The sequence below is a fragment of the Eleutherodactylus coqui genome, chromosome 2, assembly GCF_035609145.1.
Source record: "Eleutherodactylus coqui strain aEleCoq1 chromosome 2, aEleCoq1.hap1, whole genome shotgun sequence".
NCBI lineage: Eukaryota > Metazoa > Chordata > Amphibia > Anura > Eleutherodactylidae > Eleutherodactylus > Eleutherodactylus coqui.
Window position 1 is genome coordinate 273,760,755 of NC_089838.1, and position 20,925 is coordinate 273,781,679.

General features: G+C 42.1%; 1 protein-coding gene across 1 annotated transcript in view; it reads right to left on the bottom strand.

Moving 5' to 3' along the window:
• Positions 1 to 1,132: 1,132 nt before the first annotated feature.
• SLC4A5 (solute carrier family 4 member 5) overlaps positions 1,133 to 20,925 on the bottom strand; it is a 111,126-nt gene continuing 91,333 nt past the window's right edge. Inside the window, exons 16-25 of the mRNA XM_066593015.1 lie at positions 19,346 to 19,546; positions 18,786 to 18,899; positions 15,893 to 16,054; positions 15,545 to 15,723; positions 14,911 to 14,983; positions 12,617 to 12,685; positions 8,098 to 8,271; positions 4,875 to 5,030; positions 4,000 to 4,067; positions 1,133 to 1,789 (exon numbers count right to left, since the gene is read on the bottom strand). Of these exons, the coding sequence (XP_066449112.1) occupies positions 1,624 to 1,789; positions 4,000 to 4,067; positions 4,875 to 5,030; positions 8,098 to 8,271; positions 12,617 to 12,685; positions 14,911 to 14,983; positions 15,545 to 15,723; positions 15,893 to 16,054; positions 18,786 to 18,899; positions 19,346 to 19,546 (1,362 nt within the window). The 3' untranslated portion in view covers positions 1,133 to 1,623. The remainder of the gene's footprint in view (positions 1,790 to 3,999; positions 4,068 to 4,874; positions 5,031 to 8,097; positions 8,272 to 12,616; positions 12,686 to 14,910; positions 14,984 to 15,544; positions 15,724 to 15,892; positions 16,055 to 18,785; positions 18,900 to 19,345; positions 19,547 to 20,925) is intronic.

A 20,925-nucleotide genomic window follows, 5' to 3' on the forward strand; every position in this document is an offset into this window, starting at 1 on the left:
CATGTGAAAAAGACTTGGGTATACTAATAGATCACAGACTGAACATGAGTCAACAATGTGATGCAGCAGCCAAAAAGGCAAACACGATTCTGAGATGTATTAAGAGAAGCATAGAGCCTAGATCACGTGAGGTAATTATCCCCCTTTACGCTTCCTTAGTCAGACCTCATCTGGAATACTGCGTCCAGTTCTGGGCACCCCACTTTAAAAAAGACGTAGACAAACTGGAGCAAGTTCAGAGAAGAGTTACCAAGATGGTGAGCGGTCTGCAAATCATGTCTTATGAGGAACGGTCAAAGGATCTGGGAATGTTTAGATTGCAAAAAAGAAGGCTGAGAGGAGACTTAATAGCGGTCTACAAATATCTGAAGGACTGTCACAGTGCAGAGGGATCGGCCCTATTCTCATTTGTACAGGGAAAGACTAGAAGCAATGGGATGAAACTGAAAGGGGGGAGACACAAATTAGATATTAGAAAAAACTTTCTGACAATGAGGGTGATCAATGAGTGGAACAGGCTACCATGGGAGGTGGTGAGTTCTCCTTCAATGGAAGCGTTCAAACAAAGGCTGGACAGACATCTGTCTGGGATGATTTAGTGCACTGAGCAGGGGGTTGGACTAGATGACCCTGGAGGTCCCTTACAACTCTATGATTCTGCTAGAGGGCCGAGTGCTACCAAGAGGCCCACTGCAGATGTACCTATGGTTAAAGCAGACCTGAATGTGTGAACTGTTGGACCCTAGGTACTCCAATTCAACACTGGGTGCACCCATACGGATTGGGGAAGCTGATGATGGTGGAGTTCATCCAATATAAACCCAGTCTTCTAGACTATAGACCATAGCATGGATGCAAAAGAAAAAAAACTGGCTTGACCAATCATCTTCTGTATTTTTAGATAGCAATAGATGTAATATTAGCAGCCAGAAGAATTGGACACAACAATAATGGGCTTCAAATAAGTAAAATCAAGGAAGATCACTATGGATGTGACACAGAATAGCAGAATCGTTCATTTAGATTGTAAATACATTTATTCTGGCCATAAATTATCATCATGGCAAGTGAACTAACAGGACAGAGACAAAACTATAGCGTTATCCAATGCAAGATACAAGGAGTTGCATGGACTTGTGTTAATAGCTGACTGCTGTAGGCTTTGTGAGTTAATACCTCCAAAATAAAATCCACCACTCAACCCCCATACACTAATCTCCCCTTCTATTATTTCATTGAAGGGAGAGAGCGAGCAAGAATAAAAGGTTGCAAAGAATCAAATAAATAAGTCAACAACAGATTTCCTATGACATCCATGATCGGTGCCGCCCTAGGCACGGGCCTCTATTATCTATACAATAAGACCAGCCATGATTGAATGATTCTGGACCACAAGTAACCAGTGGCAGAGAACACTGACTGCAGATGGAGGATTTGTTTCTGAATAAAGAATTGCATTCAACCTTTTAGGAGAAACATACATTTACAAAAGTTAATTGTCCACAGAGCCCGGTGTTAACGCCTTTTTTTGGAATGAGACCCAGATGCTCTGTGCCACATCCCAATATAGTTTCAGGATGCGGAAGGACTTGGTCGTCTGGCAGATAGGATCTGTTATGACTGCTATAAAGTGGTTTCACTGCCCCGATCTCTAGGATTCTTCTCTGTGTCGGAGTCGTCATACTCTGAATCCATCTCGATCTTCACTTGTGGGACAGCACCGACTGCAGTTCTAGGATAGCTGATAGCTGGAGATGAAGGGCAGGAGATCTTCAGGTGTAGGGTAATGCTGTAAGAAGGAAGATCAATGGTAAGATTAGGATTTGTGATTAATTTAAAGAACACTCCTGACAAAATGTATACACTTACAGTACCAGCTTTAGGTTTGATGACACCTTGTGCGGAATTCCTTTTTGGAACCCCACCCCGTCATAAGTAAAAAAAAACACAGCGACACCTCGGCACATCAGACGGGAGGAGACAGAGCCAGGAGAAGGATGACTCGTGTAGCTCCCCAAGGCAGTGCCACACAGATAAAGAAGATCATCTGGTCAGGCGGACCTAAGTGGGAGATCACTCCCATGCCGACAGGCTGGTGGTCATCACCAGGGGTGTAGCTAAAGGCTCATGGGCCTAGGTGCAAAAGTTTATCTAGGGGCCTCCCCAAGTTCTCTTAACCCCTTAATGCAGAGGCATAGCTTGAAGCTCCTGGGTCCCAATACAAAACCAGGGCCCCCAACTATAATGCTTTATTCATAGTACTGGATTCCCTATAAGGAGAAGAGAGGCCTCATGGGCCCCCTAAGGTTCCTGGGCCTGGTTGCAACCGCATCCCCTACATCCTCTATAGTTACTCCAGTGGCAATCACCCTCTGTGACTGCACAGGTCGCAACTAGCTAAAGCCAGCCATGTACGGTTTTGCCTAGCGCAAACTCTAAGGGGAATGCTGTTTGATTCAAGGATTCATTGAATCCTTCTTGGCATGCTTTGTCCTGTACTAGGCATAACACAGTGTATTACTTTAATTACACTCAATCATAATTTACAATGTACATCATAGTTTTTGTCAAATATGTACAATTCATGGTAAACTTTAGGCATTAGCTACTTTATTAATAGAAACCATTAAGGTTCAACGCAAGCCCACTCAGCTGTTTCCATAAGTCTCAACCACCCCTGGCCACTGTATACAGTCAAACCAAGGATGGTGGGGGCAACAATAGGTGCAGGATCCAGAGTTGGATCCCAGATCTACTAGACTTTTATGGCATGCTCTGTGGATATATCACAGGATATGATTGGTGGGGGTTCCACTCGTGAGACAGTTATAGGGCAGATCCGGAAGAAGGTTGTATCATTGGATAGTCCATTTCTGCTTGCTATATTTAAAAGTAGACAATTTTTGCATTCATCCAGCCAAATTTGAAAAATTATCCTGAGTGAATCATTCTCACACAGACGCATTATATGTGATTTTGACATCTTGCGCTTCTGCAATAAACAAGAATGTTTCTATCTATTGAGAGTAAACTGAGATGGTGAGAAAAGAAAAGACTGGAAGGCCGGCATTGTTTCATTGACCACAATGCATTTAGCATGAACAACGATTGTTCTCAGTAAGGGTGCATTCACATGAACGTATATCGGCTCGGTTTTCACACCGAGCCGATATACGTTGTCCTCGTGTGCAGAGGGGGGAGGCTGGAAGAGCCCAGGAGCAGGAACTGAGCTCCCGCCCCCTCTCTGCCTGCTCTCCACCCCATTGCACTATTTGCAATGAGAGGAGGCGGAACGGGGGCAGGGCTAAGTTTTTGAATTAGCCCCGCCCCTGTTCCGCCTTTCCCCATTGCAAATAGTGCAGAGGGGTGGAGAGGAGGCAGAGAGGGGGCGGGAGCTGAGTTTCTGCTCTTGGGTTCTTCCAGCCTCCCCCCCTGCACATGAGGACAACGTATATCGGCTCGGCGTGAAAACCAAGCCGATATACGTTCGTGTGACTTCACCCTCAGGGAAACAAAGTAATCTTGCAGATAGGATATGTTTTTAATGACTAATAAAAAGAGAAATGATGTTGCAGCAAGCTTTCAAAACTACTTGGGTTTCTTCATCAGGCTAGCACAAATCCAAAATTGTTTTGAAAGCTTTTTGTAACTGTGAACGACATAACAACCATGGCCTGGTGTCAGAAAAAGAGAAGCACGGTCTTCAATAGGCACCCATTTACAAAATTGTTGTCACTTTTCTTGCATAGTTTAGTATCCCTAATTTTCCTCAATAGTTGCACACTGACTCGGGGTCCCCCACCAGTCACTGGAGCAATATTCACAGCTGCTAATGGAAGATGGTACATGAGGTAGAGGCTAAGTATGTATGCAACCCAATCCGTACAGGTCTATAGGAGACCTGGAAACAGTTTATTTAATGTCTCCATGATGAGACAAGGAGTGATGAGCTATTGTATCAATACCACTGCAAAGTGTTTGCACTCAGCTTGCACCCACCTGCGATCCATGTCAGATCCATTTGCAGAAGAATCGGAATGTAGATTTCCTGGGTGGCCAGTTCTCTCCTGTACAATAATAAAATCATGCCAAGTTAGTAAATTATGTTTGAACTGAGGATTGTACAGCTGTAGACCCATGTAGACCCATGTAGTGGTACTGCCCTGTAAGGCTACATTCACACGGGCGAGCGCGATATCGGGCCAAAAAACGCAGCCTGATATCGGACTTGCCAACTTTTGTTATTCAAAGAGGCCTTGCATCACTTCTGTAAAATTGCGATCGTCAAGTGTGTATTTCACGCACGCCGGAGGATCGCAATTGTCATGCAATGATTTTTTAAAGTCCCTTAACCCCTTAATGACGCGGCCCTTTTTTTTCCATTTTTGTTTTTTCCTCCCCCTTTTAAAAAAATCATAACTCCTTCATTTATCCATTGACGTCGCTGTATGAGGGCTTGTTTTTTGCGGGACGAGTTGTATTTTTCAATGGTGCTATTTAAAGTACCATATAATGTACTGAAAACCTTTAAAAAAAATTCTAAGTGGAGTAAAAGGAAAAAAAAAAGACATTCCACCATCTTTCAGTGTGTCTTGTTTCTACGGTGCACAAACTGCAGCAAAAGCGACATGATAACTTTATTCTATGGGTCAGTAAGATTACTACAATAACAAACTTGTATAGTTTGTTTTTACTATACTACTCTTTTTTTTTCAAAGGCATTTAATTTTTTTCAATTATTTTCTGCCGTCATCTTGTGCGCGCAATAACTTTAAAATTTTTTTTTTGTCGACGATAGAACATGCTGTGATTTCTACCAAAATTGCTTATGTGAATAAGTCCATTTGTGCGAGTTTTGTGCTTCTCAGACTTACCTCATCACTATCCACTTCGTCTTTCCCTTTCTTCTTCTTGCTTTTGTCGTCCTCCTTTTTCTTTTCCTTTTCTGGTAATATATCATCCAACCAGGCGAGGTCATGTTGGCTAAACACCCAGTCCAGCATCTTTCTCACCATCATTAAACCAAGGATCTCGGAAGAAACACAACCCAAGTTACTGTAGGATTCATATATGACTTAACTCCTATAATGTACTATGCTAAACTCAACACTGCATGTCTAAATGTTATACAATATTACACAAGATATGCATGCTTGAAAGTATGATGAATATTAGAAGACACACATACCGTGTTTTGCTGAAAATAAGACACTGTCTTATATTAATTTTTGCCCCAAAAGAGGCACAGTGTCTTACTTTCAGGGGGAAGGGCAGTCTTAATACTTACCTAGCAGGTGCCGTTCAAGTCCATCTCACTGGGCTGCGGCGCTCTGGCAGTCTTCTGTGTAGTCCTCAATGCCGACAGAGAATCTCTTACTGGTGAGGGGGCTTGAATACCCCGCCTCCAGTAAGAGATTGCTGTGATTTGTTCAGGAACATTGCCTCAGCCAATCAGAGCCGGTGCTCAATTAACCTATTACAGCCATTCATTGAATGACATCCTTGAATGGCTGTGATAGGTTCATCGAGCGCTGGCTCTGATTGGCTGAGGCGGTGTTCCTGAGCCAATCACAGCAATCTCTTACTGGAGGCGGGGTATTCAAGACCTATTACCTGGGAGAGAATGCTCAGTCAGAGCTGAGTACTACACAGAAGACTGCCGGAGCGCCGCAGCCTAGCGAGAGGGACCCAAACAAGAACTGCTAGGTGAGCATTGTTTTCTTTTTTTCATGTAGAGTTGCTAGCGCTTATTTTCAAGGGAGAGCTTATATTTTAAGACTCTTCCCCCATTCCCCTCTGAAAAAAATCTGTGTAGGGCTTATTATCAGGGTAGATCTTATTTTCAGGGAAACATGGTACATGTGTATTTTTGATGAGTTTTATAGTATACAGTGAAACCTCTCCAAAAAACATCCCTTTTCTTGTGATAGATTTCCAGTATTCCCATATATTGTGTATCCTGACCATCTTCCTTTTAATGCAATATTTGTGGTCGTCTCATAGAAAGACAATGTATACGGAGGGCCCATATAATGGAGCACATAAAAATGTTTATACATAACTAGCTGATATACCTGGCTTCGCCTGAGTGAATTTGGTACAGGTGTTAACCTGTTGTTTGCACAGAAAATTTTATGAAGTCGTGATTACTTTAGAGGAACGGAGGAATAGAATATGTATACACACAGAGGAATGTTAGATTCTCCTCAGACTGCATGTAACGATGTCCCTCTGCAGAATGTGCCACCCCTCCCACTCTCCTCTCTTAGGACCTAAAGAATGCTCATGCCAAATTTCACATTTGTATCACATCGGGAAGTTACATTACATAGAGAATAATCGAGTTGTGACCCCTTTACTTTTTCTATTTAGGACCTAAAGAATGCTTGTGCCTAATTTCATCTTTGTACGATACCAGGAAGTTATAGAATTAGATTTGGTACATTACATAGGGAAGCCGAAACTTCTGCATTTAGCATTAAATAACCAAGTTGTGACCCCTTTACGTTTCCTATTTAGGACCTAAAGAATGGTCATGCCAAATTTCATGTTTGTACGACATCGGGAAGTTGGAGAATTAGATTAGGTACATTACACAGGTATGCGAATACTTTTGCAGTTAGCATTGAATAATCGAGTTGTAACCACTTTACTTTTCCTATTTAGGACCTAAAGAATGACCGTGCCATACGTTTGTACGACACCCGGAAGTTAAGAGAATTAGTGGCAAGTCAGAGAGTCAGTCAGTGAGGGCTTACACACACAATATGTATATATATGTATATGTGTGTATATATATATGTATATATAAATATGTATATATATGTATGTACATGTGTGTGTGTGTATATATATGTATATATATATATATGTATATAGGCATATGTGTGTATACTACAAAACTTGCTTTTCTGGAACACAGGCAAAGATGTGACAAATTTTTTAAGAGCTCGGCAGTTCTTAATAAATTTCTCACATTTTACTTCACACTTTGCATTAAGACCGGCGTATGAAGTGCAGGTCTTAGTAAATTCCCTTCATGCTGTGGTGGCATGGATTTGTGTTCATCTACACCAGAGGTTCCCAAACTCTTTTGCTCTTTAGACCACTTGCCTTTTTTTTTGTTTTGTGTAGACCCCCTGCCGGCCTAATATTGAATTTTCCTTAACTTATTAAAGTCAAATGAGTTCTTTCCAGCTGACACAGCGCTGCTCACTTAGATAGAGGTTTTTGTAGAATGGACAATTAAAAAAAAAAAAAACATGTATGCCAGTATGAAAGCTTGTAAGAACGTGTACATGAACACAACAGACCACAAAGCAGATGGGTATAGTTCGTGCAAAACCTCTTGGGCTCTGACGGATCATGTGAAAACGATGCGCAGTAGAAACTTTTTATAGGTAAGTTAGATTTTGCTCAGGTCTGTTTTGTCTATCCCTGGAGCCAAAGAGGTTTTGCGCAAACCCTACATAAACAATGTTATGAAATATCACAGAGGTAAGTAATTTTTTATGTCCATTATAAGTATTATGTACACAATCTGTGTAAGGTGTAACATGTCATTTACAGAACGCCTAAATGTTGATGATGACCTGCTATTGCATCCTCCAGAAAATACTTAACGGAAAACAGGTTAAATGGTGACCAAGGTTTGCCCCATTGTCTCATTTTGTCTCTTTAAAGTAAATGGTCTTGTTTGGGTTACGCTTGAATCCCATTTTTGGTTTTGCAAACAAGACACCAGGACAGAAAGGCTCAACATAGACCAAAATGCTGTGTGAACCCAGCCTTACCTGGCTTGCTGCTTTAAGTTCCATAAAAGACAACTCATACAGCTTCTGAGTGCCCACCACACTGTTTCTCTCACGATAACCCCTATTGCAGTACCAGCCTCACAGGGCACCATTAGGGCTTACTTGCCTCTGCTCCCATGCAGTGTACAACTCTTGTTCTCTCTGATATGGAAGGTATACTGCATGCGAGCAGCCACTAGGGTACTCACATGTAACTTTCACATCCTGCACTGGTATCTGTGATGTTAATCTAAAGAACACCCTTTATGTTTAAATAAGCAATACATATAGGTTTGTTCCTTACCATGACTGGGAAAATGATGGCAGCAACTGTAGACTTAAGAACCCAAAGAACAGCAAGACAGACAATCTGGACAACGGTGAAGAGGTGAACTCTACGTAGAGGAACATGCCGGAGATATGCATAGTCAGGCTGATGCTTTGCTGGCATCATAAAGAGCTTACAGCGGTCCCAGAACTGGCAAGAAATGAAACAGGATTATTTTAAACTTTTCATTATATTGCACTAGCTTATATACCCGGCTTTGCCTGGGTTACTTTGGTACAGACGTTTACCAGGTTTACCTGTTGTTCGCACTGACAATTTTATGAAGTCACAGATACTTGAGGGGAACTGAGGAATAAAATACGTATACACATAGAGGAGCGTTAGATTCTCCTCAGACTGCATGTACTGATGTCCCTCCGCAGATGTGCCACCCCCTCCCACTCTCCTCACTTTTTACCCTTAAAGGTAACGCCGCTTTTTATTCAAATTAAATCCAGACTGGAGGTTGCAGGCCCCTTCCTAACCTTAAAGGCATGCTCTGCCTGCAGTCCATTGCTGCCTCCTTATGTACTTTACAGCCTTTCAGACTATGCACACAGATGTCAGTTAGATTCTCCTCAGTAGATACACACAGAGGTCAGTTAGATTCTCCTTAGTATATACACATTGAGGTACAGTAAATTCTCCCGAGTCTCTGTACACATAGAGGTGAGGTAGATTCTCCTCAGTACATACACACAGGTCAGTTATATTCTCTTTAGTATATACACAAAGAAGTGAGGTAGATTCTTCTCAGTATATGCACAAAGAGGTGAGGTAGATTCTCCTCAGTATATATACACATAGATGTGAGGTAGATTCTCCTCAGTAAATACACACAGGTCAGTTATATTCTCCTCAGTATATACACAGAGGTGAGGTAGATTATCCTCAGTATATACACATAGAGGTCAGGTAGATTCTCCTCAGTATATACACACAGACATGAGGTAGATTCTCCTCAGTGTATACACATAGAGGTGAGGTAGATTCTCCTCCATATATACGCACACAAGTCAGTTATATTCTCCTCAGTATATACACATAGAGGTGAGGAAGATTCTCCTCAGTGTATGCACAGAGAGGTCAGTTAGATTCCCCTCAGAATATACACACAGAGATCAGTTAGATTCTCCTCGGTAAATACACATAGAGGTGAGGTAGATTCTCAGTATATACTTATAGAGGTGAGGCACATTCTTCTCAGAATATACACATAGAGACACATAGAGGTGAGTTAGATTCTCCTCAGCATATACACATAGAGTGCAGTTAGATTCTCCTCACTATATACACAGAGGTGAGGTAGATTCTCCTCAGTATATATACACAGAGGTCAGTTAGATTCTCCTCAGTACATACACATAGAGGTGAGGTACATTCTCCTCAGTATATAAACATAGAGGTGAGGTAGATTCTCTTCAGAATATACACATAGAAATCAGGTAGATTCTTCTCAGTATATACACACAGGTAAGTTAGATTCTCTTTTGTAAATACACATAAAGTTGAGGTAGATTCTCCTTAGTATATACACATAGAGGTGAGGTAGATTCTCCTCAGTAAATACACGTAGAGGTGAGGTAGATTCTCCTCAGTATATACACACAGAGGTCAGGTAGATTCTCCTCAGTATATACACACAGAGGTCAGGTAGATTCTCCTCAGTATATACACATAAAAGTCAGGTAGATTCTCCTCAATATATACACACACACAGGTCAGTTAGATTCTCCTCAGTATATACACACACAGTTCAGTTAGATTCTCCTCAATATATACACACAGAGGTCAGTTACATTCTCCTGGGTATATACACAAAGAGGTCAGTTAGATTCTCCTTAGTATATACACATAGAGGTGAGGTAGATTCTCATCAGTATACAAATCATTTCCCTAGGTTTTATGGTTTCTGAGAAAAGAACTCTCGTATGCCTGGCAGAATTTTGCACAGTTTTTTACACGTAGAATTAAATATAGATGTTGCAACTCCTTTACTTTTCCTATTTAGGACATAAAGAATGGCCATGGCAAGTTTCTCGCTTGAGCGGTACAGATGTGTGTTATTAGTTATAATGCATAGGGGTCACTTACTTTGGCACTTAGAATTGAATAATTAAGTTGCAACCCCCCTTACGAATGGTCGTGCCAAATTTTAAGTATGTGGAGTACAGATGTGTTATTAGTTACATTACATAGGAGGTCACTTTCACACTTAGAATTGAATAATTGAGTTGCGACCCCTTTACTTTTCCAATGTAGAACCTAAATAATGGTCATGCTAAATTTCAAGTTTGTATGACACCAGAAAGTTAGAGAATTAGATTAGGTACATAACATAGGAGGGGGGGGGGGGGGGTGTCACTTACTCTTGCACTTAGAATTGAATAATTAAATTGCGACCCCTTTGTTTTTCCTATTTATGACCTAAAGAATGGTTGTGCCAAATTTCACGTCTGTATGACATTGGCAAGTTACTGAATTAGTGGCAAGTCAGTCAGTCAGTCAGGGCTTTCACCTTTATATATATATAGATTTGTTCCAGAACTATTATTTTATTAGATTGTAATCAGAATCCAGTGTTACAGTTGGCATAATGGGAAGAATGGCTGCAGAATGGATGAGTACTGGACCATTTATGGCTAAGAAACAGAAAATAGCTCTTCAAAACTCATTACAGTGCAGTTTGCTAAGGCAAACTTATGAATGACGTTCTACAAGACATTGGTCATCATATACAATTGACAAGCTGTTTTACTAACTTCTATTTATATAGTGAAGAACATATCCAGACGCTCATCATAACTCAATTCAAAGTCACTAAGTAACCGAAGATAAGCTAAAAAGAAAAAAGTTTGGCCCAGCCAGTAGAACAAAAGGTTGTTTGCTCTCAGTAAGATAAAAGAAAAACCTTGTAGATATGATCTTTTAATAGCCACTAATATGATAGCTTTTAATAGCCACTAACCACTTCCTGACCGCATCACATAAATAAACGTCATGCTGTTGCAAAGTGTGTATGGGGCAGACTCAGAAGCCGAGTCCACTTCATACCCAGTGGCTTTCAACAATTTTTGACAGTTGACAGCCACCGCCAACTGTTGTGATTATGACATTTTTATGACACCTCCGATTATGACATTTTATTAATTTAGATAGCATGGTCAAAACTGATCATGTGTCTAAACTGCCATCTGGTGGTGGTGGTGGGGGGGGGGGGGGGGGGGGCTTCTGATGCCCCATCGCCCCCTCTCCCTGTGATGCAATTGCAGGGTGCCTATGGGTTAGCATGGCAGCTCGAAGCCTAGTGAAAGTTCGCAGGGCTGCCATGCATGGATGCATTGTAATAGGCAACAATGAAAATTTATATACACTGAACTACTGGTGTACTGCAGTATATAGTACAAGTGATTCAAGTTTAACTTTTAAAAGCAGTAGAACATACATGTGAACGTCCCCTTAGGGCTGTGTGTCAAATGGGAGGAGGGCAGAACCATAAGGGCCATCATGTATAATGAAAGGGAGGACAACCATAAGTGGCATCCTCTGTCATGAGGGGGAGCCATGATAAGTGGGGTACCGCAAGAGTCCTTTTGTGTGATGTTGATGGGACAGAACTATAAGGGGTTTCAGCAGTCTGTGAGTAAGGACAGTACTGTAGTGATCTGTGATAGAGAGGATGGGGAGCAGTCTCTGTGAGATTACTTATTAGGGTTCACAGCTGGTTGGCATTGTTAAAGGGGGCAGCAGGATAAGGGGTGTGTGAACAGTGTGTGCCTGAGCTGGGAAAGCATGCAGCCAAAGATGTCTGTGTTACAAATTCTGCAGAAACAAGTGGTGGCTGGAAGAAATTGTCATGTTGGACCGACTAGAGATGAAAAGCAAAAGAGAACAAGGGTAATCACCTGTGATCACTGGAGGTAACTGCACTGTAATCACTATCACTGTATAGAGCTGTTATCTGACTATTATATGCTAATTTTACTACCAGAGGTATACTAGAGCTAAGCCACTGTATTGAAAGTTATCTTATGTTGTCTCTGCCGTGTAGATTAGTATGCTGTCTCCAGTATGTGTGTATATAATATATATATATATATTTTTTTTTTTAATAACGTATATAATACATACATATATTTATTTTTTGATATAATTTTTTGTGAGGTGAGCAGAACATTTGTCTCAAGGCTTGTGGCCTGGATCTCCATGAAATGGAGTTTTGGGGGCCCCAAGCTGAAATTTTGCACTCGGGCCCATGAACCTTTAACTACACCCCTGTTCACATGGAAATCTACAAACATCAGATATTATCATGCGGTCAGCAAATTTGATGTTGACCAGTGTAACCGTTCTGTGTACAAGGGCCCTAAGTGCTCACTCCTATTGTTGTAGTGGAACCATATAGTATCATAAAGTAGCAACAGCGCACATACCTCCATGCTAAAATGAATGTTTTATCCTACTTTTTGGTATATAAAGCTGAAGAGCTTCTCACCTGGATTCCATTGAGTGAAGCAACGCCCATGTACAGAAAAATGCCATAAAGGACAGGCATTGGAATGTACTAAAAGACAGGGTCACAATAAGGTTTGGTTACCAAGAGCAAAACACAAATCACAGTAATTACATCTTTTTATAGTATATATCCTGTAAATATCTCATTAGAAAACAGCATTTTATGGGGACATTTAAATGATATTAAAGCGGTTGTCCAAGTTGGTACAAACCATTGCCCATGCAGTAACATAAGAAATAGTGATATACTCACCTGTCCTCGCTGCGTCCTGCGCCGGTGCTCGGTCCCTTCCTCTGGTCTGTGTTTACAGCTGCAGTTCCACATGGCGATCGATTACTGAGCTCTGTTATTGGCTGCAGCCCTGATGACATCCTGTAAACCGGGCAAGACTGCAGCTGTGAACACAGAACGGAGCGGGGGACTGAGCCTTGGCGTGGGATTCAGCACGGCAATTGTGGGTCATTGTAGTAGGGCCCCAAGAATTAGGAGATCTGTGGCTGTACAGTCATAAATCAGGACAGCAGGTAATATGCCACTACCGTCATCCCCTCCAGTCCTGGGACCTGACGGTCGCTTTAAACAATTGTTAATAAAAGATGCTCACAAATGGCTGAATAGTGTGCCTGGAATCAAGCTGAAAAGTACATTTTGGAGACGCCCCCACTAATCAGGTTACTCAACAGTTACCTGTTAAATAGGTCATTTGGGAGGAGTGCCCACTAGATTATCCCTTCATAGGCATCTAGTTTAAAGACCCTTTTATCTCAAGAAAGATCTTCTTTTAGAAGGGAGATAGCATAATTTTGGGCATTATTTGACTCTTTTGAATATTTTTAGCATGTTGCCTTTTCCTGTTGTCCTATAGTTGTGGCAAACGTGCAACCAACATACTGCCATACCATATTCACAGCCTACACAAGCGGATCTGGGATTTTCGGTTTGGGTCATTTAGTTCTCTCGTAGATTAAAATTACTTTTTGAGAAACAAGTACCGTATTTTTCGCTTTATAAGGCGCATCTGATGATAAGACGCACCTAGGTTTGAGAGGGGAAAAACAGGAAAAAAATATTTTGAACTCCCCAGACCAGTCAGTGAGGGAGGTTTAGGTTGAGATGAAAAGCTTAACAACCGTCTAAGTTATTCGTATGGATTGGAAGGCTTGTGTGTTTGCATGCTTTTATAAGCACAGTCATTTCTCTATATAAGCTGTATAAAGCAGGTGAGGCTGTATTTCTGTCCATTACTTTCAGGAACTGCAGGTAATGCGTCCTGTGAGCGCATAAGATGTAGAGATGAGCGAGTATACTCGCTAAGGCACATAACTCAGGCGAGTAGTGCCTTAGCCGAGTATCTCCCCGCTCTTCTCTAAAGATTCGGGGGCCGGCGCGGGTGACAGGTGAGTTGTGGCAGGGAGCAGGGGGGAGAGAGGGAGAGAGAGATCTCCCCGCTCTCCCCCGCCGCTCCCCACCCCCCACCGGCCCCCGAATCTTTAGAGACGAGCGGTAGGATACTCGGCTAAGGCACTACTAGCTCGAGTTATGTGCCTTAGCGAGTATACTCGCTCATCTCTAATAAGATGCATTACCTGCAGCACTAGTGAAATAAACAGGGGGCAGAGGTCATCCAGTAGCTACAGCTGATTGCTAGGGGTGGGGAGCAGCAGAACTTCCATTCAGCTCACTAAGTTAGCAGGGGCAAACTGACCCGCCATTGTTCCCACACAGCAAAGGAGAAGAAGTGTCCCTGGTAAGAGCTGCTGATTTCTGAGCAGCCCGGAGGAAATTCCTGCTGTTCCCCTCCCCACTGTTAGTAGCAGTGAGTTGAGCAGGGATTGTTCTCACACTGCAGGAGAGAAGAGTCTCCCAAACAGCTGATTACTAAGTGCCAGAGGGAACTGCCACTCCCCCGCCCCACTAATCAGGTGTTCGTACGGGGCTCCCCTGCTATGTATGCAGCCGGCAGCTGTGTAAGAAGTATGTGCGATCTTTCTCACACAGCTGCTGGCGGTCCGAATTTCTGCACATTCGCTCTATAGGACGTACCAACTTTCCCCCGCACTTTGGGGGGGGGGGGGTGTGTGTGTAAAAAGTGCATCTTATAGAGCGAAAAATATGATATATTAAATTTAACTCTACAATTTGGCTTTTGAGTGGCATTCAGCTTCACTCCAAATTTGCCCTTCAAATTGACATAGTATTACTAATAGAACCCATTTTTCCACAGTAAATGTTTAAGCCATTGATGGCATATGAGGAGACAGAATAAAATGTACCTTAAGTATTGGAGCCAAGAAGACTGAGATCCCAGTGAGAACAAATACTATAATTCCAGTCACTCTTTGTTCCCTATTAAATACAGAATAAGACACGTTCAGTCCTAAAATTGTGCTTCACTTATAAGATCTGGAAAGCTTTACTTCAACATATGAGGATCCAGCATCCTGTAACCTACAAAGTTTTGACTGAGCCTGGTCACGTATCTTGAGTCACAAGTTCTAGAGACTGACAACCAAGGGATTGTTCTGAGGTTATAATTAGGCTTATATCTAAAACTGTATTGGGGCACTGCCTCCATGACTAAAGGCCTATTTAGATTGGCCGAATGTCAGGCAAACGATGCTCGACACATGTGCCCGCATACACTCACTCCCTTGCTGTTGCACGGGAGCTAGTATCACTGACTCACTCACAGAGCGGCCAGCAGAGGGTGGGGTGGCTGCAGGAGATTTCACTCCTTGCTCTCCTCCGCCCTGAGTATGTGTGGGGACGAATGTCGGGCATCGTTTGCCTGACATTCGTCACCCTAAATTGGCCTTAAGACACCTGAGAGGCAATTTACTCATTATGGAGATAAATGCTGTAAATGAGTGGTGTATGTAAGTAGTCAAGATACAGATTTCTATCTACCTCACTCCCAAGAACTGTGGTTGTTCTCCAGGGGCGCTGGTCTCTGTCTCCATTTTCAAGCTGTCAATATGAGCGATGGAGATGACTGTTGCCGCCACGTACCAAGGCAGACCCATAAAGGAGCAAACGCCCATAAGAATGCCAACCAAGAAGAGATCTAGATGATAACCACAGGCTTTCTGTAAAGACATAAAATGTTTCCAATACATGTCATTCATTATCTCACACAAATTAGGACACGTGTATATACCATAGCTGCTAACCCACCACACAGCTCAACAAGATACCTTCTGACTTGTCAATGAAAATGGTGACAGAGAAGAGAAACATTTCATATACTGTGCATACCCTTAGCTTGTTCTCCTTTCGGTTGACTATGACTGCTGTAATCTGCTCATCCATAAAGATCAGGATTGTCACCAACAGAGCAGGTAATGCACTGGCCAGATAAATCCACCAAGGATTCTTCCCAAATGGGAAAACAAACCAGCCGCGGTCTGATCTTGTTGGCTAGGGAAGGAAAAAAGTATAAAGATATTCAATGTACATTCAACTTCTAAGTATTGTACAAGTCAATATTTGAAGATGTGAAAGTTGCACTTAGTTTGATGGGGCATAGGATAAAGCATTTGAAACCAAATGTTATTCTGACATCTAAACAGGTTCAGACTAGCCCACCAGAAGACACCGTGGAAGCCAACCCCATTTGTAAATGACTTTGGAGTCAATCACTTACTACTATACTCATTTATCAGATCTTGGAGGGACACTTCTCAGTTTAGAATACATTTGTCTATCAACCATATTGCACAAACATCAGAAAATTATGGAGTTGGCATTAAGAATTCTTTTGGGTACCTTCATACATAGCAGGATTGGTGGGGATTCTCTGCAGCCGAAAATCCACAGCAAAATCTGCATCAAAATTCCACACTATCAGTTCAGATTTTGGATCTGCAGTAGACTTCACCCTTCTATTGAAGGGGTAAAATCTGCCGTAGAGCCACAGGAAAAAAACATGTCTAAATCCTTATCAATGCTGCAGATTTTTTGCTGCAAAGAATGGGCACCATTACGTGTGAATGTATCTTTATAAGCAGGGGTGTATGCAGGATTTTGTGAAGAGGAGGGGCTTATGGATTTGTATATGTAGAAGGTACTTGGATAAGAAGAAACACTGTTCAAAAATTCACATAAAACACATCTATAACAAGACGATGCTGCTCTATTGTGCAACTAAATGATTGCACCTGTAGTGCATACCAAATGTTTCCATATGGTAAACTCCAAAGTACTAACATAATGTACCAGTATTTAAAACCAACATATTGTATATTTCTAAAATAATTAAGCCAAACAACGGGAAAATAATTCCTCCACATGGGACTAGTGATGAGCGAGCATACTCGCTAAGGGCAATTGCCTGATCGAGCATTGCCCTTAGCGAGTACCTGCCCGCTCGAGAGAAAAGGTTCGGCTGCCGGTGGTGGGCAGGGAGCGGCAGGGGAGAGCGGAGAGGAACGGAGGGGAGATCTCTCTCCCTCTCTCCCCCCCCCGCTCCCCCTGCTCACTGCCGCAACTCACTGCTCCCCCGCGCCGGCAGCCGAACCTTTTCTCTCGAGCGGGCAGGTACTCGCTAAGGGCAATGCTCGCTCGAGCAATTGCCCTTAGCGAGTATGCTCGCTCATCTCTACATGGGACCCATTTTTTAATGCTTTAATTATTTTTTAGCTTTATTGATGCACAGTGGACACATGCTGCATACATACATAGCTGACCCCTAAATAAATCCAAATCTTCGACAAGTTTTTTTAAATGATTCCAGACCAGACCCATAAATTAATCGTACCCCAGTTAAATAGACTATATTAAAGGGATTGTCCAGGATTTAAAAAAAAACAAAACATGGCTACTCTTTTTCAGAAATAGTTCCACACCTGTCCATAAGTTGTATCTGGTATTGTGTCTTGGCTCCAATGTAGTGAATAGGACTGAGCTGCAATACCACATACAAACCATGGACAGGAATTCACTGGTTTTTGGAAGACTGCAGCCACGTATTTCTGAAACTGGACAACCCCCTTAATCATACCCTTAGATCATACACCTAAATCTATTGGACCCCAAACCACACCATTAAATTACGGCTGTCCCTAGACCAGGCCATTAAATTACTCCCTACCCCCCAAAAATTAATCAGACTCCAGACCAGACCTCTAAATTAATCTACACCAGACCCCTAAATTAATACAATCTCAGACAGGACCCTACAATTAATTCAGGCGATGAACTAGACCGTCAAATTAATAAGACCCTAATACAGATCGCAAAATACATTTAGATGCCAGACCAGACTGTCAACTTAATTGGAACCCAAGCTGGACCCCTAAACTAAGACCTCAGCCTAGAGATTAAACCCCCCCAGATGCCTCCAAATACTCATCAATTCTTGGGCACTGGTCTTCTTCTGCTATGCCGTGAGCAACATCCTGATGCTGAAAGGAGTAAATGCAATGTGGTGGTGGCCAAAAAAGAAGAGGACCGGGAAGCAAGACAAGCTGAGTGAAGCAAACAGCTGTGCTTACTGCTATCTGGCCTTCTTGCACCAAAGGGGTGGTTTTAATCCTTCAACTCCTACTTGCATACACCCCTGAGTCAAAGACTTCTTTATCCTTTTCTAATTTTTTGGTGCTTTTAACTTTCTAGTAGCCTATTAAATCTTTGCATATTTTAAGCTGTGAGATATTAATTATATAACATAGCATCAAGTCTGTAAAAGGAAATGGAGCCCAGACTCAACCATATCCCAATTTCCCTTAATGCATAGGACTATAGATGTCTAAGAACCCAGCATGCTTCTGCCTTCCTTATCACATTCTTTACCTTAAACTCAGTAGGCACTTGAAGTTTAGGAGTATTTAATCCAGAGAGCATGTCTAGTCCAACAAACATTAGAATGGACATGAAGATTGAGAAGTCACTAATAAGTTTACGAAGCTTAAGAATGCAGCGTGTGCAAAAGAGGAGGAAAGAAAGTTAGAAAAAAAAGTTAGAAAAGACCATAAATATTCAATTTACAGTATTTAGTGCGGTAAATGCAATATCCATCTGTCTGTCAGTCTACATCTTGTATGGTAATGCATTATCCAGCTTACAATAGGCTTACAGTAAACAGGAGGAGTGTAAGGGTTTAGGAGTCCTAAATTAGGACTGACATAGGACAGGACACCAGAGGGCCAACCTTAATTTCACTAGGAACATGCAATTTTGGTGTCTCCAGCTCAAAAAATGCATCCACACCACAGAAGAAGAGGATGGCGAAGACAATGGCAAAATCAGCCATCAGGGTGCGAAACTGAGGAAACAGGTAAAAGAGTTGGTTAACAAGAACACCATGAGTGAGGGGTCTACATGGTACACACAAAGTGAATCAGTTGCTCCATAAGAGAAAACATCAAACAATCCAGTTACAAAGACTTATTATGGTCATGTTGAATTTACTACTATATTCTTTGACCACCCCCCACCATCAAGAACATACGAACTGTACCAAATGGCTGCTATGGGATCTTTGGACAGAGGACACCCATTCCAGGTTGGTCTTGTGTTTACTCTAATGGAGAGATCTTGGAAGTTAAAACTGTAGAAGGGCCACAAAAATGAGACAGCCAACTGAGTGTGAGATGATCTCAAGAAGATCCTCACAAGCCTAAATGTTATCTTTTCTATGGGGTCCCCTGAACTCTACATTAGCCACCCAATATGATATAACCCGGTAGAAAAGGGTGTAAGTCTACTTACCTTGGTGGGAAAGTATCGGCTAAACTTGAATTTCTTCAACGTTAAGGTCATTGAATAAGTGCCAAAGAAAAGGATGAAGGACATGAGCGCCAGGTCAGGCACATAACTGCATGAGTTTCCCAGCAGACTTCCTCCATACTTCAGACATTCCTTCATACTAAGCTGGCTCCAGTCCAAAGCTGAGTTATTCATGACATTGTACTTGGAATTCATGTAGGGAAGATGATAACCAACATATTTTTAGAACAACATTACTCCTTTCTTCTATATGCATCATATTATCTCCACCATATCTATGTAGGCATACACTAGCCAATACTGCTGCCAGTTAGTGGTAAAATGCACTTATTCACGGTCATATTCAGTTGTTATTAGCTTCCCTCATGTCCACAGGCAGATTTTTGCTGCGGAATCTGGAGTGGGCGTCCGCCTCTGGATTCTGCAGCAATAACCCTCCATAAAATTCTATGGAAAAACGATTCTTTATGCACACGAGCGGAAACCAACCGCAGATGAAAAATCACAGCATGCTGCATTTTACTACGGTTCCCGCATGGATGGCTTCCATTGAAGTCAATGGAAGCTGTCTGACCCGCAGCTCGTCCGCAATGTCAATTCTGCGGGAAGAGCAGTAGATTAAAAAAACAAACTGTACTGCGCATGTGCGCTGGCCGGCACATTCATAGTGCAGAAGAAAAAAGACACGGACAGGTACACAGGGTCACTGGCTGCGGGCACCTGTGCGGGACTCCCCATGTGGAATCCACGAGTGCCGTGAACATGAGGCCTAAAGGCCCTTTAATACGGAACGATTATCGCTCAAAAAATCGTTTAAATGAGCAAAAATGAACGATATTTTGTTCACTTCTCGTTCATTTCATGCAAGCATGAAAATTAGCGTAGGGTCGTTCGCTAATCGGTTTAAATACCAATCACTCAGTTGATCTCATTCCCTTATACAGTGAACGTAAAGGACTGAACGATTTAGCGAGTGAACGAGTCAACGATTTATCTGCCTGCATAAACAGACCGCATGAGCCAACTCTGACATCGTTCGCTAATTCACTTATTTGAACGATAACTCGTTAAGGTCGGCTTCACATGGGTGTGTGCAGAATTGCGCATGCCTCAGCGTAACGTATTTGCACTATGAACAAGTCTTTTTTGCATGTGTTAGGGCTCCCGCACACTTGTGTTTTTCTCACTTTTTTTCATGTGATTTTGGTGTGTTTTCTAATGTTAAAAACCGTCGCACAAAAATCACAATGCGTTTTAACATTAGAAAGTCCTATTGACTTTTGTGTCAAAAAAACGCAAGTGTGCAGGAGCCCGTAGTGTATTCTTCTATACTTTTTTCACGTGCAAGGCATGTTTTTTTTTGCATGTGGGATGCAACCACATCACAATTTAAATGACTATTTAGTCTACGGATGTGTTTTCTTTCCATCTCCTTGCATATTGCACACGCACTTGCACCTCCCCATAGACTTCTATGGGGACCTTGTTGCGCAAATACGCATAAAAATATGGCATACTGCGTTCTTCGCTCAAAATACAGAAATGTAAACGAACCTTTTGAA